The sequence below is a fragment of the Cavia porcellus genome, unplaced genomic scaffold (genome assembly GCF_034190915.1).
Source record: "Cavia porcellus strain 051 isolate PalLab524CR breed Dunkin Hartley unplaced genomic scaffold, mCavPor4.1 scaffold_6, whole genome shotgun sequence".
Lineage (NCBI taxonomy): Eukaryota > Metazoa > Chordata > Mammalia > Rodentia > Caviidae > Cavia > Cavia porcellus.
Window position 1 is genome coordinate 18,891,409 of NW_026947489.1, and position 23,253 is coordinate 18,914,661.

Sequence of the window (23,253 nt, forward strand, 5' to 3'; positions counted from 1 at the left end):
CCTGGTTGCTATGGGGGAGCAGTCTTCAAACTCTGGCTCTCCTACAACGCTATTTCCCTCTTGGTGCCACCCTACCACGGACTGAAAACTCTAAAACATAAGCCAAAAAACCTCTCCTTTAAGATGTGGGTGTCAAGAAAAAGGAATAGTAAAACCAACTAACACAGCCACCAAAGACGAGCCTATGCCATTAACCTTCACATCTTTCTATGTCCCAGATCATACTTTTGTTCTGATGTTGACTTTATCTGATAAGAGAACTATGCCACCTTTCTTTTGTTTAGTGTTTGAGTCACAAATATTTTCACAAACTTTTACTTTAATTCTATGTTTTTGAATTTCTTATGGGCAGTATATATGGGATCTTGTATATTTATCTTGCATTTTGACTATTCATATTTAATGAGTTTCAGTTGAAATCTATCATTTTTTTCTAGCTATTTTACATTCATTTCATCTGTTCATAGATTTTTCTGATTTGTTTATGTGTACTTTAAAGGCCTTACCACAGTAGTACCGATTTATTTCTTCCATGTTTTGTGCTATTACGTTGGTACATTTTTCATTATGCTATCACTATATCCTATGTAGCTACTATTTTGCTTATTCTGTCAATTACAGCTTAGAGAAATTGAGATCAGGAAAAAATGATTTCCTTTTACTTTCATGTGTTTTATGTATTCCTGTGTTTATGTGTTCATGTATTTTTCAGTGCAGTGATTCAAAGAGAGGGTGATGTTTTGAAATCAAATCAATCATGGGGCTTTCAAGGATCTACGTCAAGGAATCAGCAAGTAGAGATGTTTGGCCTTAAAATAGGCCTGCATTTTCAATCTCTAAGACCTATTTTTCATGTGTGGCTAGAAGGACAATGGAAAAGTACACCCCTCTCAAGGAAGAGCAAGAGTGATAGAGAAAAATAACATCAAAAGCTTTTGATAGGGAGCAAAACTGGGACCTAATCAACGAACTGGCCCTACCCAGAGGATGTAGGAACATCTCAGATCTGTTACCACTTCAGTATTGTAGTCAGCAAATAAGTTCATTGATCCTCCTGTTTATCCCTGCTAAGCATGAGTTTTATTGGGAATTTTTTTTTCCTTTTTTAAAGCCTTGAATGCAGTTATGCACAAGACAGAAGGCTCTCCTGTTTTGTTCAGGGATCAGGCAAAGGCTCACAGAATACAGAAACTTTAATGAGATACTTGTCAAAAAGCCTGATAATGTGACAGGATAGGATCCTGGTATATCTTTCTTGGGGAGGAGGCTGGTGTGAGTTACATGTGGGACAGGGGAAAGCATATCTATTTAGCCTAAAAGGGGCACATAATTTTATTACATAGATTTTGTTGGATAATAAGCCACCGTGACATAAAACTGTGTACTATGTCTACTGATTCTGGGTGATTCCTCTGTTGTGTCAGGTTGGCCAGCTGTGTGTCGGAAGATGTGTCTGACATCAGCCAAGTTAGTGGGGCCATCCTGCAGCAGGCTGGTCTGTGCTTGTTCCCATGGCAATTGTTTCAGGGTTCTCAGGGACATCACAACAGCAAATCCAAGTGCAAGTGCTTTATTAACCTCAGCTTACGTTATGTCTGTTCTCACCGACGAAAAGGTCACAGAGCTAAGTTCAGATTCAAAGTATGAAGAAATGAACTCCCCCTCTTGATAGTAATGAAGCATAGGCTTCATGGGGATATTAAGAATTTGTGGTCATTTGTAGGACATGGATGCACCTTGAAACCATAACATTAACTGAAATTAATCAGACACACAAGCTTGAATATCAAATTGTTTCTCTTAAAAACTCAGAGTAAAAATAAAGAACAAAATAAAAGATAGATAACAGGAAGTGAGGAGATAGATATTTCTTGGAGGTAAAGGGGATCAAGAGCTGAGTGAGGAGTGGCAACAGGAAGGGAAAAGGGGTGACAGAAAGGAACTGGGGAGTGTTATATACATGCTCAACTCCACACAAGGAACGTAAACCTCATGTGTTGTAAACATGTCCAAAGTTAAAAAGGAAAGAGATTGAGGGATGGGAGGAACGAGGCAGGAGGGAAGGGAAAAGGAATAAAAAAGGAATTAAGGTGTGTTATGTCCAGGTACCAGCTTCCCAAAAGGAATGTAAATATTACACGCTACACACATACTAATAAACTACAAAAATTGTGGTTGCCTTTTAAATTAGAGAAGATTTATTGTAGTAATAAGATTGTCTATCATTGTCCTTTATCATGGGATTGACATAGCAAACTGTAGAAGGAGCAGACTCTCTCCACTGATAAGATTGGCCATTTGCCTTTCTTTGGGTCATGGGCAATGAACAGACCTGAGATTTACTTTACTTCTGAAGAAGCCTCACACTCACCACATATTTTTACCTTTGACATTTTTTTTTCTTTGCCAGAAAAATGGCATGTTCCATGTTCTTTGTATAGTTGGACTGTAGAATGAAGTCATATCCCGCATTGTCGCAGCTGATCTATAACATGAATAAAAAATAAGCCTTTGAATGACAATCCATTGAATTTTAGTGGTCATTCTTTACCACACCAAAATCTAGGGGGGACATATAGTGATTTATTTATTTCTCTTTTACATATTTAATCTATTGCTTTAAAATGCGTTTTCCTGTTGACTTTTTAAATTATTCAGAGCCCTCATATATATTTTAAAATGTCCTTGTTCCTATTTTCTCTTTCAGTTTTGACCCTGTCTCTTCTCAGTCATAGTAAATTTCTCAAAAAAAAAAAAAAGGATATTCATGTCTCAGATTCTTTAGTCCGTTTATGATCCCTAACTCTAGTCTTCCCTGATGACTGTTCCATTACAACTCTTACCAAAGTCACCTCCCATCCTCATGTAGCCAGTTCTTCTGAGTAAAACAGAATCCATCTTAGAAAATTTAGATTTCAAACGTTTAACAAAAACAGAAAACTTGATCTGGATTTATTTTCTCCTTTCTTTGCTGCTCTAGGTCTTCTGTGATTTTCATGGTCACTCCCAAAAGAAGAACGTGTTCATTTATGGCTGCAGCATCAAGGAAACCTTGTGGCAAGCAAACTGTGCCGTGGGTACATCTGCTGTCTTGGAGGACATCAGTTACAGGGCAAGTCATGAGGGTGAACGACATGAAGCATTTTGTGACCATAATCCGAACTTTGAGATCGCCAGCCATTCCTTTCTAAATAAGCATGTTAATGATTTTAACTGTATGATAGTAATACAAGCAGGATAAATACTTGTATAACCTTTTCCCATATTGGCTTATTTCCCAGTTGTTTCACCTTTACTTTCTGTATGAATAAAAGGGCATGAAAACTGGAGACAGGCAGGATTAGTGTGAAGCTTTACAATTAGTACGAGTCATTATGAGTCACTAGCATTACATCTCTTAGCTACCAATTTCTCATTAAGAAATTTAAAATACTGGAAGGAGCATAGTAATACTGAATGCAAAAGAACTTTAGGTAAGTATGAGGAAATAAACAGATTTAAGGCCTTAGACTACCCGTATCCTTCTATGTGAGTGTTCCATAAAAGCAGAACAGTAATCCTCTGAGCCTAATTCTATTTTTCGATGGATTCCAGTCATTCGAGCTCCCCTATTGCTTCTGGAAACAGGTAGGAAGTTAAGGAAGAGTGAAAAAGGGAGGATGTTTTTGTTGTCAGAACAGACAAAGCAAGTTCTTGCTTACTGAACATAAAGAAGAGGTAGAATAGTTTGTCTAAACACAATATGAAAACTGGTCTTTGCTACAAATTTATATAGAAATGGGACAAATTCAGATGCCACCTCCCTCTTCTAAATCTATCATTTTGAGCTTATCATTTTACTGGATACAAAATAACTATTTCCAAGGTTAGTAATACTGTAGTACTAAAAGAAGTAAAAATCCATCAAACTACTCTTCACCCTGTAAGTACTGCTCCTGTTTCCTGCGTCTCTCTCCAATCTCCTTCACCCATGTCGTTGGAAATAGCCTGCTGTGTGATTGGTACAGCTACCCAGAGACTATTAAAATAGAATTAACAGCTTATCCTCAATGACCTATTTGCTCTAAGGCTTAGTCAGAGTAATAATAATATATTTCAGAAAACTTAATTGCCTTTTCTTAGGAAACTGGTTAAATAAACCCAAATATTGATCTGGGAAGTTCATGCTGACCTCTATTAAATTATTTATGTATAACTTGAATTTTAAAAATCCTACTTGTCTTAATTATGATGTCTCTACTGCTCCTTTAAGATTATTTAATCTTAAATATGTGTCCTTTACTGCTCTTTCTTAACAGAAAGTAGCAATATTCATGGATAGTTCTATAGCCTCATGGAGCTTAGAAGAAACAAAACCTTAAGAAATCTCCTTACAAAGCCTGCATGGAGTAGGGCAGAGCCTAACCATCACAGTCAATTATAAAATGCATTCTTATCCCATGTATTTCTATTTTAGTATATTACTTATGCTATTTCACTAATAAATTCAACAAATATTTTGAAGCCCAATTTAGCATCAGGTAAATGAAAGGGATATCATGACAGAAGTGTACACATTATACACTCTAGCTGTGAAAATAAGCACAGGAGTAGTTAATAGAAATGTTAAAAGTTTAATCAGTCTGGACACTGATATTGCCCTATTTGATCCATTATTTGAGGTAGACCATTTGATTAAACCCCATTTTTTTTTCCTTTATGAAACGAAGCAGTCAAATTTTATGTGTATTTTATTAAACAGAGTTCATTGATGCTCTAGGGCTCTTCAGGGATAGTTTGTGGGTTATATGAGATGTGTGGAAGAAGCAAAGAAGATTAGATTTAAGCTTCGTCTCTCACTTTCAACTCAACATTGCTTTGGTGTCCTGCATATGTGTATCTCCTTTTTATTGCTGTTATTCAAAATCTAGGCACAGTGACCTGTATATCATGACTGCGATTACAGTGATTTCCCTAAAACATTTTATCATGGTGCAAATGAATTTTTGCAGAATAGAGAGGACTCGCTTAGTTTATTAATGAAGAAACTGAGTCCCAGGGAAGGTGTTTATGTAAGTGAAGATCATGCTATAGACACATTACTTGTGTAATAATATCAACACTGTATTTTATTATCCACATATATACGCAGATGATTATGTGTTGGTGGAGTGAATGACATTAGGGATATAAAAATCAAGAAGGAGGAATTCTGTTTATTTTATTAATTGTAAGATACACCCTCTGTGACTGAATACACTAGCATTTGAAATTAGCTGCACGTATATAATGAAAACTTAGGACAATTACAAACAATATGAAAATAGAGTTTCTCAAAAAGACAATAGCATCATAAAATTTTCAATGTAACCTACAAATATCAGGAAAAGAGGGCAAGATAGAAGTTGGAACAAAAAACAAGGACAGCATATTGAAAGTAGCAACACATATGATAGATATGAATCCAACAATATCAATAATCACTTTGAACCTCAATGATCTACATACATTAAGTTGAAAATGAATTGTCAAAGTGAATAAAAAAGTAAGACTCAACTATACGATGTGTGGAAGAAACTTGTCTGAAATACAAAGTCATACACATTAAAATCAACTAGATGGAAAAAGACATGTGATGCTAGCACTGATCAAAACAAAGTCAGGACAGTTATATTAATGCAGAGAGCAGCAGGCAAATTATCAAAGATAGAGAAGGAGAGTAATGACAACAAGGTCAGTCCTCTAAGAAGACATAACAATCCTTAGCTGGAGTATGCTTAACAGCATCAAAATACATGAGGCAAAAAAAAAAAAATAAATAAAAGACCTGCAAAGAGAAATAAGTGAATCCACTATTATCACTGGAAACGTCAAAGCCTCCTTGTCAGAAAAGGACAAATTCAGCAGGAAGAAAATCAGGATATATCTAAGTTCAACAAATACCATCAACTATATCTGGCCATTATTTTATGTATGATATCATCCAACAACAGAATACAGTCTTCTCCAGCTCACATGAAACATTCACTGTATTAGATCATATTATGGGCCCTAAACTTAAAAGAAACCATGTTCTCCAAAACAGTAGAATTAAGCTAGATATTAACAGAATAACTAAAAATTCCAAAATACACAGAGATTAAACAACACACTTCTAAATAACACACAAGTCAGGGAGAAATCTCTAAATTAAAAAATATTGTTTGAATGAAATAAATCTCTAAATTAAAAAATATTGTCTGAATGAAAATGTAGTTTATCAAAATTGAGGAAATTTAGAGAATTGAATGCTTATGTTAGGATATAATGCTTAAAACTAGTTATCTGTGTTTGTACCTTAAGAAATTAGAAAAGGAAGAACTAAGTAAAATTCAAGTAAGCAGAAAAAAGGAATTCTTAAAAATTAAGCCAAATCTAAGCATCATATTGTGTGTATTAAATATGTGCAATTTTTATTTGTCAAAGATATTGGAGTATAAATCAATGAAATGGAAAACAGGAAATCAAAAGACAAATTTAGTGTGACCAAAAGTTAGTTTTTACAAAAATCAGGAAGAATATTGAAAATATATTAAGATTAGTTGGGGTAAAATAGAGAGGGGGAGAAGATAGAAATTAGTAGTTTGAGAAATGAAAAGTGGTACATCACTACAGATTTCATAGGCACTCACTGGATAATAAAGGGATACTATGAATAACTTCATAGCCACAAATTTGATTAACTAGATGAAGCGGACCAATTTCTTAAAGACATAAACTACTAAAGCTCATACAAGAAGAAATAGGTCATTGGAATAGGCCTTTATTTACTAAAGGAGTTAGATCAATAAATTACTAATTAATACTTTTGATAAACAGAAAATCCTAGGGTCAAATGAACTGTGTTGAATTTTAAAAACATTTAAGGAAGAAATTATACCACTTCTTTACAGTCTTGGCGTATTGAAATTGAAGGAATACTTTCTAACTCATTTTATGAGGCCAGCACTAGCCCAATGTGAAGACCAGATGTAAGAAGACAAAAAGACATTAGAAGAAAAGAAAACAACAATTAATATCTCTCATGAAAATAGATGCAAAAACTTTCAAGGAAATAGCCAGTTAGTTCCAACATTGTATAATAAAGAATTATATATTATGACCTAATTATATATCCTGATATATATATTCATGGATGTTATTAGCATTTGAAAATTGATTAATATAATCTATTATATCAACAAGCTAAACAAGAAAAATTGCATGATCATATCAAAAGCATTTGACAAATTTCAATACCTATCTTTAGCGCAAACTCTCGAAAAGGGGGAATAGATTTCTCTCAACTTGATAAATAATATCTATAAAATCCTACATCATACTTAATGGTCAGAGGCCAAAAGCTTTCTCATTAAGAACAAAGAAAAAGATATCTCTCCATCATTTTTTCAAAATCATGCTAGAAACTGCAGCAAAGTAAGACAAGGAAAAAAATAAAAACATACTGATTATAAAGAGAAAAATAAAATTGGCTTTGTTTTGTTTCATGGAATGCTGAATTAACAATAATGAAAAGGTTGCAGCACAGTAGGATAATATAAAGTTAATATATAATTCAAGGATAAAATATAAATTAATGTATAATTAAATCGCCTTCCTACACACCAACAATGAAATAATAGAATTTGAAATTAAAAATGCAATACTATTTACTTTAGTATACCCTAAATTACAATATTTCATTATGAATCAAAGTATTTGTAAGACCTAATTGAGAAAAATTATGAAACTTTGATCAACAAAATCAAAGAAAAGCTAGAGGTATTCACTCTTACAGAACTGTCAAAATGTCAATTCTTCACAGCTTGATCTATAGATTCTATGCTTGAATACTTGAATTTTACTTTTAATGAATCCCATTAAAAACCACATCAAGTTATCTTATGGGTATCAATAAACAGATTATACAGAGACAGAAGACCCACAATAGTGAATACAACATAAAGGAGAAAATAGAAATTTGAAGGACTGACTGGGTCTGACTTCAAGACTTACTGAAATGTGCAGTGCGGTGCGCACTGGTGTTAAGAACAAATGAATAAGCCAGTGGAACATAAAAGGGAACCAAGAAAGGACCCTGGAATAAGGGATGATTGAAACACATTATGATTTTTAAAATGAAAATGTTTTACAATAAAGGACACATTGCCAAGAACAATGAGATACATGTGTTCAAGAATGGAGTAGGGGACATTTAAGTTTTTGAGAGATTAATAACAATGTGTCATTTACTGTAGTAAATTCTTTTATATGAAAATTCACTATATTTTTATCTTATCATACTAAACCAGTTATGGGAATTTCTGTCAAGCAAATACATTACAGTGTGTCCTTACCACTTACTTATTCACAATGTCTTCTGCTGCTGTGCTCCTCTGGCTCTTCCTCACATCAAAATGATCATTCAAGTAGAATGCTTTGAATGGACTCGGGACATCAAGGCAGCCACCACAGTGCACTGGATGGCTATAAGAATTCCTTCAGAAAATGGCAAAAATGAGATAATAATTGTCTCTGAACTGAGAGAAACCATTTTGAGAGGTATTAAGAGGCAATGTATCTTTTACTATGATATTCTGAAAAAAATAATCCTTCACCATACTTTTGGATCACACCTACTAAGTATATTCCACTGATCTTTGAGAAAGTATAAAAAGCAATAATGCTAAGCAAATTTGGTCTCTTTAACAAATGATATGGGGTAAAACATCCACATGAAACAACAACAAAATAATAAAACTAGATACAGATCTCACACTTTCATAATGATTAACTCATAGTAGATCTCAGATCTAAATGTTCAATCAAAAAACTATAAAATTCCTAGAAGAAACATAAGAGACAATCTAGGTGATTTTGGCTTGGCTTGTCAATGACTTTTTAGATATGGTATTGCAGTCATAATTTATAAAAGAAATAATTGATTAGTTGAAATTTATTAAAATCATTTTTTCTTTGCAAAACATATTGTCAGGAAAATTCAAAGACTAGTCACACACAGAAAAAAATATTTGCAAGAGACATACTAAAGGATTGTTACCTAGAACTCAGAGTTTATGTAGTGAACTTTAAAAACTCAACAAATAGAAAATGAGCAACCTGATTTAAAAATGGTCTAAAAATCCTAAAAGACACTTTACTAAAGATGATAGACAGATGACAGACAAACATACGAAAAGATGCCCACATCATTTACCAAAAAGAAGCACAGATTAAAACAATGTGGTATCACTATGTATCCATTAAAATTTGAAACACTGACAATAGTAAATTCAGACCAGCATATGGAACAGCAGAAACTTACCCATTGATGAAGGGAATGCAAGATGGTTCAACCACTTTGGAAGACAGTTTGGTGTTTTCTTGGATAGCTAGACTTATTCTTATCAAGGAATGGTTATACTCCTTGGTTTTTACCTAAGGGTTTGAAAACTTTTGTCCACACGAACCTGCAGAGATATTAATAACAATTTCATTCACAAATGCTAAATCTTAGATGACCTTCAGTATGTGAATGGGTAAGTAATTTGGGACACATCAAGACCATCGATACTATTTAGCGCTAAAAAATAAATATGGTATCAAGAAATGAAAAGACTGAAGTAACCTAAAAGATGTAAGTGACAGGAGGCAATCTGAAAAGTAGTATGATCTCAACTATGTGACAATCTAAAAAGTAGTGTGATTTCAACTATATGACATTCCGGAAAAGACAAATTCATGGAAGATCAATGATTTCCATGGGTTTGAGGGAAAGGAAGGAATGGGGCAGGTAGGGGACTGGATGTGGAGTACAGGGATTTTCAGGCAGCAAAACTATTCTGCGTGATGCTGTAATATATTGATGGCACTATCCTTTTGCCCAAGCCCAGAGAATGTACACACCGTAATTGGACTCGGGGCTTTGAGTGACAGTGATGTGTTATGCAGGTTCCTATATTATCACAAGGGAACGTGTTACTGTCAGGCATGGATTCTGGGAAAGTCCCCACACAGGATCATGGAGCATATGAGATATCCCTGTACCTTCCTCTCAGGTTTGCTCTGAATCCAGAGCAGTCCTTAGAAAATGAAATCTTTGTTTAAAATATAGAAACCACAAAAGATAGAAATACAGGATATTAGCAGATAGAAAAGGAGAGTTCATCTAAATGATATGAGTAAACTTTTTATAATAGGTAAAATAGCGATTAAAACCATTTCCTGGTATTCTCAATCACTTCTATAAGATCAATAAATGATATATTTATGTTTATGTAAATAGTTCCCTAAGGATTGGGACTAGCAGATTCTATTTATTTCATTGAATAATTATAGAGTACTCTCTGTAAACAACCTGTTCTCAATGGGCAGAGATTTTCTTATCAATGAGACACAGATATGGGTTTCTGAAATGTCCAGGCTGAAGTGAAGATACTAAACAACTGATAAATACATAATAATTTGTGATTATGTTGGAATGCTTTGAAGGTAAAACAGGGTGAAGGATTACAAGGAATGACAATATTGGCTATAATGAAATCAATTTGTAGATAGTTTTAAAAGATGAAATGAGAATGACAGTAGCATTTTAAGTTTTTAAAATGATCTATACGTCTGGGTGCTATTTGGAATCTAGAGATCACAGCAAATTGTATTAACAATTATGTTAGTATATGCTTCTAAATAATGTGCTATATGATAATGATTATATAATGTTAAATTATATTAACATGAAGATAAGTACCAGAGAGATTAAGACATTTGCTTTGCATTGTAGAAATTAACAAAACTTTATTGTTTTAAAAATAATTCAGTTCATATTCTTATCCGCTCAATATGCTTCTCTCCCTTTTTCTTTTTTTTTTTTTTTTTTGGTCTTTTTCACTTTTATCGGTACCAGGGATGGAACTCACGACTGCCTGCTTGCAAGGCAGGCGCTTATGCCATTGAGCTAAATCCCCAGCCCCCTCTCCCTTTTTCTTATAAATTTTTCAAAAGCCTGAAGTTTCACAGTTTATAATCTTCTAATGTACATAATTTTCTGTTATGTGCTATGTTGAACATACGCTGTCACTATTGAAGCTAGAGACCTCTTGTTAATATCACAGAAGTTCTGGGTCTGCCTAAGCTCCGTATTGCTGCTGATCCAAGGACCACATGTCCTATCGACTCTGAGTCATGGTCCCCCTGGGGCCAGATCCAGTGGCTGCAAGCCCTGTCTCTGTCAATCACAGTGCCAAGAGTCTACAGATACCTTCTACATGGAGATTAAGTGATCATAAATAAAGCATTTTTACTCCAAGAAAAGGTGGGATATATGAATCCAGAGAGGATGGAGTTTTAGGAGTTTTATAATTGATCCAGCCTCAGATTTATGGCTTAGAAGATGTGACTGAAAAGTTCATTTTGGCAATCATACGCTCATAGGAAACAAGAGAACTTCATGTGGGCTCTCGCTCAAGAATCTTCAGTGGCCCCTACGGCCCTCTGAGCTGAACGAACAGCTCTTAGTCTGACCCTGCTAGGAAGCAGTGGAGCTCGATGGAGTCACTATAAATTTAAGGCTTCTGTGTCTTTGAGATTTTGCATATGCGCAACTCAGCAATACATGGATCCAAATGTATGTATGCAGCAGAGGGCCATAGTGATATGGAAAAGTGGAGTCAAAGATGACGGCCTTTTGAGTTGTCCAAGTTGGCATTTGAATCTTACACTAGCCACTTTGCAGTGATGATACTCAAACTATTTATTCCTAACTTTTCTAAGCCTCTATTTCTTTATATTCAAAATGATAAAAATGTATTTATTTCTTATGATTAATAAATTATTCCCTGTCACATATATTAAATATTTGATATATAGAGATGCTTAGTAAATGCCAAGAACCTATTTTTATGATGAAAATTCCTAATCATCTGCAGCTCATCATAGTTTAATTTTTCTTTTTATCATAGACTCTTCCCAAAATTCTTGATAAGCTGGCACCTGCATTCACAATGAGCAGCTGCAGCTTTCTTGTGGAGAAATCTCGAGCCTCCACTGCCCGGGTGGTGGTGTGGAGAGAGATGGGCGTGTCTAGAAGCTACACCATGGAGAGCAGCTACTGTGGTTGCAACCAGGGCCCCTATAAGGTATGTGAGGCTGCGTGCCACCCCCAATGCTTCCTGCCCAGCAGACATACACAGACATGGAGAGCAATAACAGTTTATCCCTGTGTTCTCACTTTGAAAGATAAGAAGGCTCCACGTAGAGGAAGTCTTGCCCCTTTGCCTTGAAGAGCTGATTCCTTGATGGCACCTTCTCTGTGTACCCTAGAAGCAGTGTGTGAATGCTTTCCAATTTAGTTCTTCCATCAGATGGGCCTAACTAGTAAGAACCAAGGAGCCTCCTTCTGACCTGTATCACCTGCTTTTGCAAAGTTCTTCTTGTCTGGCTCTGCATTATACATGGAAAACTATTGTCTTTTGTAACATGTGGATTAGTCCCATATGCAACATAAAGGGCATAGATCATTTATAGATATGGTCAATACATTTATGTGCTATATTGGTTTTATATGTCAATCTAAATCAACAGCTCTTTGTGTTACCCTATTGTCACCAGGAATGTATATATGGTGTGGTCTCCCAGAATGAGTGGGTCTGGAACTCATATACTGGTGTCAAGGAAAATGCTCTCGTATAAATCATGTTCTTTCTACAGCTATATTAACTGCATGAGCAGCTGGATAGCTGCTGGAGCAAGCTGTTCTGGCTGCTCTTCATGCTCCCCCATAGAGAAACATAAATAAGGGACACCGTGACAGTGCCAGGGTAATAGACTCTTTAAATTTCTTAGGCAAGCTGACAGTGTACTCACTGGTAGTTTCCATTCAACTCTATGAATACCTGCACCTCACCAGCATTCAAGCTCCTTGTTTTGGCTTTGATATTCTCACAGAGCAGCCAGGAAGCATTTGGCATTTCTGCAGTCCTGAGCTTGTAGGAGTCTGTTAGCTATCAAAGGGAGTGTGGGAGTGACAGGCAGAGAACATTATCTAACTTCCCACCTAGTCAGAGATTTTTGACAGTAGGCCACTAAACTGCTCAGTGTAACCCCTTAACTCTGTCAAAAGCACCCAAAGATTTGTTTCTGAGAATTATTTTGTTCCTGGATGAATGTTATTAGACTGAATTAATCTTATATATTCGTAGTAATGTAGACACACAAAAAAGTTGAAATCATTGGATAAATATTAAAAGACTTCATTTTTCCTCTTACAGTAATGCTGGAAGTATCTTCCCCTCTTTGAACCAATGAATTTGACATGCAGGGGCCTATACGGGTTCATTTCCTCTGTACCGCAAATTTTTGCAAATATTTACTTGAAAGTACTTGGAGGTTATTCTATCAGGAGCCTGTTCATTATTGACATTCAAAATCTAATAGGTGGGAAGAAACTAAGCCTGGAATATTATAATTTTAAGATTTTAAGGTTATAGATTGTGTCTCTCTACTTACATGCTTCTATATGGAAAGGGCTAGTCCTTTATTTAAATGACATTTTATACAACCTTCCATGGGATTTATCAGATTGGTGACTTACACTCATTTTGTTTCTCCAAGCACCAATTCAGACTAACAGTTTCTAGTCATGTAAGTGTCATTGCCATTCATGTAAATCCTGTTAGTTGTTTTGAACACTAAATGGCTCATAGGTCAGGCCCTCATCAGCTCTCCATTTTCCATATGACACACATAATGCCTATTAGAAATGACTAAGAATGAAAGAGATCCCCCCAATGAGATGGCTTTCAGATATCTAGGCTGCATTTATCTCATGAAATTTTACACATGGTTTTTGTATGAGGTCTCTAGAAGAACGAATGGGGAGAGATCTGGCTAGAGAAAATCCTAACAGTGCCAGACCAGGTTTTGTTCTAAAAAATTCCATTCTGCATATGAAACACCTCTCTAAAAATGGATTGGTTTTTCCTTTCTCTTTGTTTTCCTGTCCTTACAAACTGTTGAGTAGATGAGCAGTGAAAAAAGAGTGGTGAGTAATTTTACATGTGAGAGTGCCCAACCTACAAGGGAAAGAAGCCAGCCCAGAGTTGGGTGTTTTGGTGATTTTTGTTTGAGGTATATAATAAAGTCTATGAGCTTTAAAGCAGTATAGAAATTTCCATCCTGTACATATTGCAAATGATTTTTGTACATTGGGAAGCTATGTCCCATTTGGGTCTTGAGGTTATTATTCTAAGGTCATCTTTCTAGTTTTTGTTTAGCATTAACATTTATCCAAAAGATGGAGGATTCTTAAATACACCCACGAGGGGCATTCCTTCCTTCCTTCATAAGAATATAAATATTTTTGCAGTTTCTCTGGTTAACATGACTTTAAAGCAGTTCCAATCGTTTCTCCCCCAGCACCCTAAGTACCTGATTTGTTAGTAGTGAAATGAAGTATCATTTCTTGCAGTGACATTTATGTTGGAACTACATTAAAGAACATAAGCTATTACCTTCAAATAATTATTATTAATATGATATTTTCTCTTCTATTTTTCAGTCCATAACTGGCTAATTTAAAAAAAATTCTCCTGCTTTTTATTTCTTTGAGATACAGTCTGTGCTGTTAGGCATACACTTAGATCTGTAATTTGTATTTAATGTGGAAGTCCCACCCACTGAAAGATTTACTTTACCTATTAGTGACTGGCTTAAAGTTATTGAAGCTGTTCAGGGGAAAACCAAAATGGAATGATGCGTCCTCTAGAGGCTCATTTTTTAGAGGCTCCAGTCTATGTGGACAGCTGTGTGTTTCACACTGAGTATTTGTGACCTGGGGCCATATACAGGGTGTGTTTGCACATACAAAGGCATAGAATTGGGCCCCGTGGGCTGCTAGTGGCTTAGGAGGGTAATGCTAGTACTCCCACCCAAGCAGTCTGTTGACTCGCTTCTTGGCAATGCAACTAACTTGTGGGATAGCAAAGTGGACTTAGAGGAAGGGTGGAAGATGGGTGACTCCTATGAGGTTTGAAGAGTGACTCAACCGCTGTTTAAATGCTCTACCTGCAAATGACATTTTTCTGTTGTGGTCCCACAGGTGATCTATCTTCCTCAACGTCCATAGAGGGTCCTTTACGTAACCTAAATCTGCTCAAGTTTTATTTCCCATAATCCACCCAAATGTCTTTATTATGTCTAGCTAAAATCCATTATTATGACGTTAAAGCCCTTTACAATCTCTTTACTTTTTAAACACTTGATGCTTAGTGTAGCATTGAGTGGTATTAGAAACGTGTTCTGGATGATAAATGAATCAGTAAGTGAACAAATGAATGACTTTCCAGACAGTAAAATGATCATCCTCTTATGGCTGTGGGTGACTCGAAGAGAAGAAAGGATCGCTGTGGTCCAAGTGTAACTAGGAGCCACTCCAAAGAAGAGATTTTAATTGTGGTTGGACTGTGTAGACAATGCATGAGTTAGAGAGGGAAGATGTGGAATGCAATGCTGAGACCTCTTACTGAGGACCTGGTCAAGATCCCTGATTACCTGTATCAAAAATACGACAAGAAGGTAAAATAAGAAACAGAGACAAATTTAGTAATGCTTGATGAGTGACTGGGAATTTGATGTCTCCAGATGGACCAAGAGAGTGACTTTCCAAGACAGCCACTATTTATTGGGTGTGTACAGTTATAGGTGGGGCTAGCAAAAGATTCAAAATTGGCAGAAGACTGAGAGGTCTGTGACTCATGAGGGTGGAGATGATCTTATGCTAAGAAGGAGCTTTCCCTGGAGTGATTTTCTTAATTTACTGGTTTTAGTTTTAGCATTAGTGGGTGGGAGAGGATGACCCATCTCTAAAGAGTTAATAGGCAGTCTCAAATGGATGATAATGATATTCTCAAGCCTCCATTTATCCCTTAGGAAAGTATGCAAAATGAGCCATTGTGAATTTGTGGTTCTCAATAACCTATCAGACCTGTGATTGTGTATATATTTTGAGAAAATTTAATATATTGTTTCCCAGAGTATGGTGCTTTCCGTTTTTCTAACCCAGATGTGGAATCTCTCATGGCTGCATTCTAATAACAGATAATGACTAGGCAGAAAAACTTCATCTGTACATGTGGTAGATACTGCCATTCACCCTCTAGATCCACCTTTAGGATCCAGACACGCATTGTCCCTGGATGCTCACAGCTGTGTCCACAATCAGGCATTGTCTGTAGTTGACAGATGTGGCCTGCCCAATGATGAGGTCCTCCTGCAGGACAGCTTGCATCCAGTGGCTGATCTGGGTGGGATGCAAAGGTCTTGCCTCTTTGCTTCAATTGGGACAACTCTAAAGGATCTTTCCAAGGCTCAAGCTCCCTGCAGGATCAGCTGCAATTACACTGTTGTTCAACTTCTCTTCTCCTCAATTCTGTTTTCCTGCCACTCGCAGATGTTCCATGAGCAATTCCCAAAAGTCCTTCCACATGCAAATCTCAGAGCCTCAAAGGATGCTTCCTGGGGAAAACACCTTGTAACAATATTTCACAAAGGCTTAGATTAAAGGACCTGAATGTTGGAATTTGGTACTTAAAGTGCTGAAGGTGGTTTGACAGGGATGAATTTCATGCAAAAAATTAAGTCATCTGAACTCAACATGCAAGTGTCCAAATGTTTGTTCATTTAAACTCTGCTTGCGTTCATTTTTGATGGCATGAGACCCCTACATGACTAGAGTGCACCGCTTGGGGAAGGGTTTCTGGCATACTGACCACAAATGAACACAATCTGGGTGGCTTAAAACAACATAAACTTATTTTCTCACAGTTATGGAGGCTGGAAGGCTGAAATCCAGGTATGAGCAGGGCTGGGCTCTCTCTAAAGGCTCCAGGGAAACGCTGTTCCATGCTTTTCTTAACTGCCGATGTTACCAAGGGTTCTTGATCTCTGTGGGGATGTGGTTGCACAGCTGTAGCCTCTGCCTTTGTTCTCATGCAGACTTCACCACTATGTGCCTCTTTCTCCTTATCCATGTCTTCTTCCCTTCTTCTCAGGACACAAGTCATGCTGCTGCAAGGCTCTACCTTACTGTAGTATGACCTCACCTAATTATGTGTACCACAGCATTTTTTATTAATTAAGTTTATTCTACATTTTAAGTATAGATAATGATAATTCATGATAAGGAATTTGTATGTGTACATAATATAACTCAACTCTTTTTTCCCCATTCCCCTGTCCTCTTCTCAATTCCTCTTTATTTATAAGAGTTTGTGTTTCCATTTTTCTTTCTTTTCTCATCACTGTTTTCTTTTCCTTTCTTTGCTTTTCCGCTTCTTAGTTCCTCTTCCATTTTCCTTCAATTTCACATTTTCTTTCTATTTCACAATATCTGTTACACAGTTTGGTCTTTATTTACACTTTCGGTTTCTTGTACTTGAGGATAGTCTCTTAAGTGAAATAAATAGGGCAACCCTATTTCTGAGTGGATCACATTTCTGCAGTTCTGTGAAAGAGATGAATTTGGAAGAGGCGCTATTCAATGTACATATGGGACAAAACACAATTTCCAAACATCTAGATCTAAGAAATAAGGGGAGAAATTGCATTCCTGTCTTTATAGTGCTGTACCATGAAACTCCACATGTTCTTATATTCTTTCTATCTTATGATCAGGAAAATGAGTCTTCTTGGAGCTTCTTAGAAAATGTGGTCGACAGTCATGACATGTATGGTGGTGGCTGATTAATGTCTTTTCTATAATATCCAATATTTAAGTAGGAGGAAGGATTAGCAAATGCATACATAGTATTCCATATGCAATAATCCTTACATTGCTCCGTATCTGATGCTGCATAACAGAACATTACAGTCAGTTTTATTACCCTTGGAAGCCCATTTATCAAAAGAGCTAACATAGTTTAAGAGGTCAAATCACTTGCTTACATTAACTAAGCTAGCAAGCTTTAGAGTCAGGCTTTGGAAGCCAAGCAGATTTGACATTGGAATCTTTGCTTTCTGACCAGTAGTGTGTGACTGGGAAAAGGAATCCTGAACTGCAGCAACAGGAAACCCAGCTTCTGCATTTGGCCACCATTAAGTACAAGACTTGATCACAAAAAGTGTGGATGGTTAACTAAAAATACATTATAGTACACGACGTATTGCCCTCAATGCTTCCTAAAATACTACACTTTCCTTGTCTTCAAATACATTTACGCCCTCATCCTTGCCACTTTCTGGTTGTTTCGTGTTGTTGTTTGTCTATTTGTATGTTTGTTTGGTACTGGGAATTGAACCTGGGACCTTATTCTCGCCAGGCAGGTGCTGTACTGCAGAGGAGTATCTGAGGTCTATCTTTTGTCACTTTCTGAAGCAGTTCTAAAAATCTTTGTGAATGTCATTTTGTGGCAGGCTCGGTGTCTTGAATTGATTCACATCATTTCCAACATTTTCTGTCAAATTGAACATTGCGCTGTGTACTCATCCATCTTATCCATTGGACCTGGTTTCGTGAGACGTATGGTTCTTCCCTAAGTGAAAATGCCCATGAAAGATAAATGTTTTGAACTAATTCAGGGCTGTAAGGCAGCCACAATAGTGCGACTAGAGACACTCAAGAAAGAGAACTTTCAGAACTGTTTCAGAAAGTGGCAAAGTGATGGGTTAAGTGCGGTAGAAGTGAAAGGGAGGATTTTGAGGTGAGTTAATGGCAATAACTTTTATCCTACTCACTGAATTTTTGGATCATATCTGGTAGATCTGTGGCAATGACTGTGTCTCTCTGGGCCAGAGGTTGTTTTTTAATATTAACAGAATGACATAATTAAAACTAATGGATGCATATGATTCCTATCAAACTATGCATGACAAGGGCTAACGTTATTTGATACCTAAGAGATTTTTAGATTCACCTTATACCCAGGTGACTGTGCATGATGGAAAACCCCTGAAAATCTTCTACAACTTGTTATGACATTTTTTTAACAGAGAAAAAAATCACTCCTTCAACTACCAATTTGCTAAGTTTTAGGTGACTGTGGCTGTTTATTCACCATTCTCTCTTTCCTCCATTCTGTCCCCTCCTGGTTGTCCTGCCTCCCCACCTGCAGCGTAAAACAAAAGGGATGGGAGGGGGTTGTAACTCATATGAAGCATCAGATTTTACAAGCAGAAGATATGAGGGGAGTAGGATCTTTATTAAAACAACCAATTTAAGCTTGTAACACACAGTGTTTTTATGTTGCTTAATATATTCATTTCATGTCCTTGTCCAGTCAGAAACCCACTGTACTCTCATAGCCTTTTGGATTTGCACAGCCTGGACTGATCACTTCCTCTTCTAACATATCCTAAGCTTCAGGAAGAGATTTGAGAATAGTAATTCAGAAGATACTCTTGTGTTGTGGTCATGATTGCAATAAGCTTTCATATGCAGCAATCTGGAGAAATTTAAACCTGTTCCCGTCTGTTTTCTCATTCTTCGCTGCTTCCTTTCTCTTTTCCTAGCAGGAGGCTCACAAACTCTCCTCATATGAATTGACTTAGCTCATTTTGGCCTTCAAGACAAGAGGTATTTTATTTATTTTTAATGTAATCTGAGAAATAGTATCCAGTAACCTAATCTGAAAAAAATTTGAAAACCTCACCCAGCTTTAGTGTAGATTAGAGTCACCCAAGAAACTTAAACAGTGAAGATTTCTAAGATGTGTGTCTAGAGATTTTTTAGTTTGGGATAAGACCCAGGAATCTGGATTTTATCAAGTCTACCCAGACGATCAGAACTTGATGATCCAGGGCCTCATCATTCAGAGAGTGACCAAGATGCCAAGATCAGATGTAAACTGCAATTTGATTTTGAAACTAGCTTCTGTTTTTGTTCATTTAGTTCTCATTCTCTTTATGCTGTGGAGAAAATTTTTCATAATGTCTCAAATTTTCCTGTCTCCACCTTTTCCCCTTTGTCTGTGTTATTAAGTAACTCGGTTAGTTCTTAAAATTTCCCAGTGAAAATTTACAAATGTTTTTGTTTCTTTGTTCATGTTTCCTAGCTCCTATGACACCCAGCTCAGGATTCATTAAATTGGTGTCTTTGAAAATTTTTCTTGTGTGAACTTTCAAGAGCCTAGAAAGAGACAGAGTCATACGGATTGTTTGTTTGGCTAAGTGTGCGTTTTCCTGGGGAGAGGACCTGTGGTGAAAGATATTCTTAAAAGGATGTGTGACACAAAAGAGTTTCAGAGCTCATGTTTATAGTATCCAAGATCTCTTAAAGGCTCTTCACAGCTTCTTAGTTTTTGATCAGTTCTAGAAGTGCTTGGTTTGATTTTGTGAAAATCAGCCAGACTGTATAAACTGCTGAGTATTTCCTCCTATGTATCAATTAGTGCAAGAGCACTGACACGTCTCATTCCGTGTTTATTGGGTCAACATCTAAATCTTCTGTGATGACATAGGACCCTAATATTCCCAAGATGGTCTTGCTCACAGGTGGTGGTTTAGTCCTCACATTTGTTAAAAAAAGAAGAAACTTAGTTCCCACCTGCTGGATCTGAATCTGCATTTTACGGATCTTTGCCATGGGATTTCCTCTCTACCCCAGTAACTTTGGATAGCTACTGATTTAGAGTATCCCTGATCATTAGGGATGCACAGAAGATTGTGAAGACTCAAGAGGTCAAGGAAAGGAAATTGGAGAGGTTTTTTTTTTTTTGTTAGTTCAAACGAAACTACTTGTTAGTCCCAGAACATTCTTTTTTCACCTAAAATGAGATGCCATCTAAAGTAACATGATTTAAGAGTTAAAAGTAGCCCCAAATATGAGACATTTTGTTGATCTGTGCTAGTGTTTTAATGTTTCATGGGTTTTTATTTTTTCACCCATATTCTCTAATAGCCTTCCTGTCTCTAAAGCTTAACACTGAGGACAGTTTTTCCAATGCTCATTCTGCCATTAGGATGTCACTTTATTCCTTTGTAGATATCAAACATGCAATTCAGATGCTGACCCATCATTTTGGTTGAAGATTATTTGAACTGTTCACGTCAATGCTCTCTTCTTAACTGTGCTTCAACAAGCGTTGTCTTGTTCTTTATTTTATTTTTTGAAATTCACTTTCTTTATGATCTCAAAGCACATCACAGTAGTTTATTAGTCCACTAAAGGCTTGATTATGTAGAGAAATACTATCCTCGTTCTGCAGCGCTCAGTTTCATAATATCTGTCAGCACTTTAATAGAGTACTAAAAGAAATTAAGTAAAAATCAAAAGGCAGTATTGTTAATAAGGTTGACAGCAGGGGCCTTTCCTAGGATTACTGAGGCCCCAGCAGCCTTGAATTTTAAATGCTCATTGTAGAAAATGACTCCTTTATCAAAAACAAAGAGGGAATCTGACACTTGGAATAATCCCATAAGCCTCAAATGATTTCTGCTTCTTTAAAAATAATTTGGCTTCCAATGCCCAAGAAGAAGCAAGATATTTTATCTCTGCAAATCTTGCTTTCCCTGTGTGATTAGTGTAAATGCAATAAGCTAGATACCCGTAAGGATCAGAAATCTAAAACCAAAGAAAGCTCTGATTTAAGCCAGGGTTTATTTAGCTTGTAGCATAGGGAAATAGGATTGGTCTAACTCTGAATGCTTTTCATTGGTCTGTGGTGCATGACTGACCCCTTGGAGGACCGTTGCCATACAGCTGTGCTGAGAAAGGGAGAGTGTGGATCAGCAAGAGTTACCCATGGGGTGGTCTCTAGTAAATGAGGTGAACCCTAACCCACCTTACTTCTTGGACTAGGAGAGGCAGGTTATGATTCAAGCCCTCAAGCCATTCCTTTGACATTCTCCACCATGTCTTCATTTCGATAGAACAATGTTAATGCTTTCTATTTTTAAAAGAAGTAATTCTTTTCACATGCCCATTTTCCCTGAATATAAATGAATACAAACATTTTAGAAGACTTTGAACTCTATTGTTAGAAGGTAGGCATCGGTTATTTTATATAAATTCATAATGGTTTAATCAATCAACATATATGTATTAGGTATCTACTTTGATCTGAAATTAACACTGAAGATATATAGAAAGCTAAAAGCACTTAACCATGGCCAGATATGTGGTCATAGCATCTTTACTCATCATCATTCATGAAGCAGGTTTTTAGCCAGGCATGGTGGTGGACTCCTGTAATACCAGCATTCAGGAGGCAGAGGCAAGAGGATCACTGTGAGTTTGAGATGAGCCTGGGCTATAACATGAACTCAAGGCCAGCCTTATTGCATAGTAAGGCCCTGTTTTGAAAAGATGAAAAACAAACAAAATAAACAAGCAAACAAAAGAAAAACCCTAGGTTTTTAAAATTCATATTATGTTAAGAGTAAGAACATGACCCAGAGTGGAACTGACAGTTTCCCAAGCTCCAGAATTTATAGTTCAGCCAGAAAGGCAGAGAATTAAATAAACAAAAACAGAAGAGAATTTTATGGAAAAAAATATGGGTACTATGAAAAAGCACAGAAGAAGGAGATGATTATTTCGGATTTTGGTAAATGTTGGTTTATTTGAATACAAATTATCTACAAGGTGTGCATATGTATGTGTGTGTGTGCGTGTGTGTGTAAAATTGGAAAGGTAACATCTGATAACACAGAAGATAATTTTTTGGAAGTAGGACAGGGTAAGGAAGTCTTTGCTTTTCCTTTGGTCCTGGTTTTCTTTCATCTTTCTTCTGTCTCATTTTATATTTCTAAATCTCACAGTGAAAAGTCATGCTGGGAGTACAAATCCCACTGGAGCCCAGTGGCCTGAAATCCCAGGACACCTCACGCTGCTCCTTGGTCCAGCGTACTCTGCATGGGATCCGACCCCATGCACTGCAGGGATTTCTGTATTTCTGTGGAGCAGAGAGTTAGCTGTGCTTCCCTGAAGGCAAACAGAATCAGAAATTCAAAAATGTTTTGAAATCCTTCTTAGGCTGATAAATAATAGTGAAATTTTAACAAAACTAGTTATTAATTATCATGTTCCAAATGGAACCTTGATTAAATAACCCCCAATGTTCCTGAAAATGACAGAAATCACCATCTTTATGGCCCCTTCCCTTTTAAAATTGTTGTATAATTTACAAAACAGTTTCATAAACTTCGCTACCCCAAATGAGCTGGCCAACTGTCACTGACCAAACATGGCAGAAAATGGAAATTGGGGTGAGCAAAATAAATCAGGGATGCGGAATGAAAAGCAATGTAGAGTGTGACATTGCTGCC

General features: G+C 36.5%; 1 protein-coding gene across 2 annotated transcripts in view; it reads left to right on the plus strand.

Moving 5' to 3' along the window:
• Agbl1 (AGBL carboxypeptidase 1) overlaps nucleotides 1-23,253 on the plus strand; it is a 775,775-nt gene that overhangs the window by 428,762 nt on the left and 323,760 nt on the right. For both annotated transcript variants that reach the window (XM_063250014.1, XM_063250013.1), the window contains exons 20-21: nucleotides 2,981-3,112; nucleotides 11,955-12,131. In XM_063250014.1, the coding sequence (XP_063106084.1) occupies nucleotides 2,981-3,112; nucleotides 11,955-12,131 (309 nt within the window). The remainder of the gene's footprint in view (nucleotides 1-2,980; nucleotides 3,113-11,954; nucleotides 12,132-23,253) is intronic.